Raw genomic sequence first — 1964 nt, forward strand, 5'->3', positions numbered from 1 at the left:
TTCTCCGAAGACTCTATCTATACATGTTCTTTTTCAAAGTTTGGTCTCAATTCTCCATCCCTTCTCCGACCGACGAAACTCAACTTAATTATCCATCTACAATCATCAAACCGAAATCATTCTCCTCGAAGAATTGCATGATGGATGGTTCATCCAATACCTGCATTAGAGTCTTCCAGTAATACCGAACTTAACGACGACTCACTTGCTCCAAACCCTAAAACCCTAAACACGACTTAAGAAGCAATCTGATCTACTTATGATTTTCTGCATGTATAATTATTAATTTATGTTAGTCGTGTGCATGTATTATTAATTTATATTAGTTGTTACAGATGATCATCTTTTTTTATTATATCTCATTGCATTATTAATATTGTTTCAGAGTAATGACGAAGGAAACGATCAACCAATGTGATAAAAGAGAGAAGAATTTTGGGACGGGAAAAAAGAAGATCCAGATAGAAAGAATTGATAATAAAAAGCAGAAATCGGTGGCCTTCTCCAAACGGAGAATGGGCCTCTTTAAGAAGGCGGATCAATACCGCAAAAGTACTGGCTGTAAGATCGCCGCCATTGCCTTCTCACCGGCGGGTCATCTGTACACCACCGACGGCGGAGACGGCACGTCTGTTGATGAAATTGTCGACAATTATCTGAGTTTGGCTGGTCTTCCATCCACGAGAAATGGTCTTCCATCCACGAGAAATGAAGACGATAGTAGTAGCAGCAGCAGCGATGCGGCAAAGCTGACTGGGTGGATATTAGACGAGATTATTGCTGGAGAGAAGAGTAATGGAGATGATCCCCTTGCGATGAAGGCCTTATTGGAGATGATTAAACAGGAGGTCGACAACCGCATAACATGCTAGCTAACTAGCGATTTAAAAGTGTATTTGTATTGTTTAGTGATTAAAAAGTATATATATGTATTGTTTAGGGATTTAAAGTGTATATGTATTGTGTAGCGATTTAAAAGTGTATTTGTATTGTTTAGCGATTTAAAAGTGTATTTGTATTGTTTAGCGATTTAAAAGTATATATATGTATTGTTCATATGGACGACGATATACCACTATTCAAAAGTTTCATTATTTGCAATTAACCGGGTATTGATTACACATTTATATCAACACATTTAATGATGGTCAAACATATAACAATATTGACAAAATTGGCAAGAGATGTGAAAATCTTTGAGAGAGTTTGAGTAAAAATGAGTTTCAATGTCTTATTTGAAGTTTTAAGAAATGAATTAATGGGATTGTGTTCATGATTTGATTACATCTTGTGGTTCAATTAAGTCTAAAATTTATCAATGTCTTGTTATGAATTGAATGGAATCATTTAATTTAGTGAATATCTAAGTAAATTAAATATTGATTTGGTGAATCTAACCATGAGACAAATTATAAAATTTGATTTATAGAAATCTTTCCAAATTAAATCTAACATGAAATTGAATTAAAAAGTGAGATAAGAGATTCCATAATAATAAATGAAGATAGATTTGGGGGGAAGTGAAATAGATTTATTCATCAATTAATGATATTTTTTATCTGAAAACATCAAACTGATTTTAAAATTAATTATAGAATTCTTTACAGTTTAATAACTTTGAATAATTAGACCTAGCTAGCTTGGATTCAAAGATAAGATCTAGTATAATATAATAGAATATTTTATTCATGTTTTAATTAAACCTAGGATTCAAAGATCTAGTTTAATATAATAAAATGTTTTATTCATGTTTTAACGTTTTCTATTTGGATTGTTTTTATGTTAAAATTAAATAATTTTTAAAAAGTTATAAATTCTAAATTAATTTCTACTCAAGGTTTTAATTTGTTTTTGATTTATATTAGTTTTCTTATAAATTTAATTTAATTTTTATATTAAAGATATCTTATGTAACTCTAAATAAAAATTTAATATAATCTTCTTATATATATAATTTTTTTTTA

At 30.0% G+C, this 1964-nt stretch overlaps 1 protein-coding gene across 1 annotated transcript; it reads left to right on the forward strand.

The window, feature by feature from the left end:
• Positions 1–389: 389 nt before the first annotated feature.
• Positions 390–872, forward strand: LOC124924666 (MADS-box transcription factor 51-like). Its single transcript, XM_047464673.1, has one exon. The coding sequence runs from the start codon at positions 390–392 to the stop codon at positions 870–872; it is 483 nt and encodes a 160-aa protein (XP_047320629.1).
• The last annotated feature ends 1092 nt before the right edge of the window (positions 873–1964 follow it).

Source organism: Impatiens glandulifera, chromosome 2 (assembly GCF_907164915.1).
Source record: "Impatiens glandulifera chromosome 2, dImpGla2.1, whole genome shotgun sequence".
Lineage (NCBI taxonomy): Eukaryota > Viridiplantae > Streptophyta > Magnoliopsida > Ericales > Balsaminaceae > Impatiens > Impatiens glandulifera.

What these genes read in the sequence shown, in the direction of transcription:
- LOC124924666 (XM_047464673.1), top strand. Translation starts at nt 390, where the DNA reads ATGACGAAGGAAACGATCAACCAATGTGATAAAAGAGAGAAGAATTTT.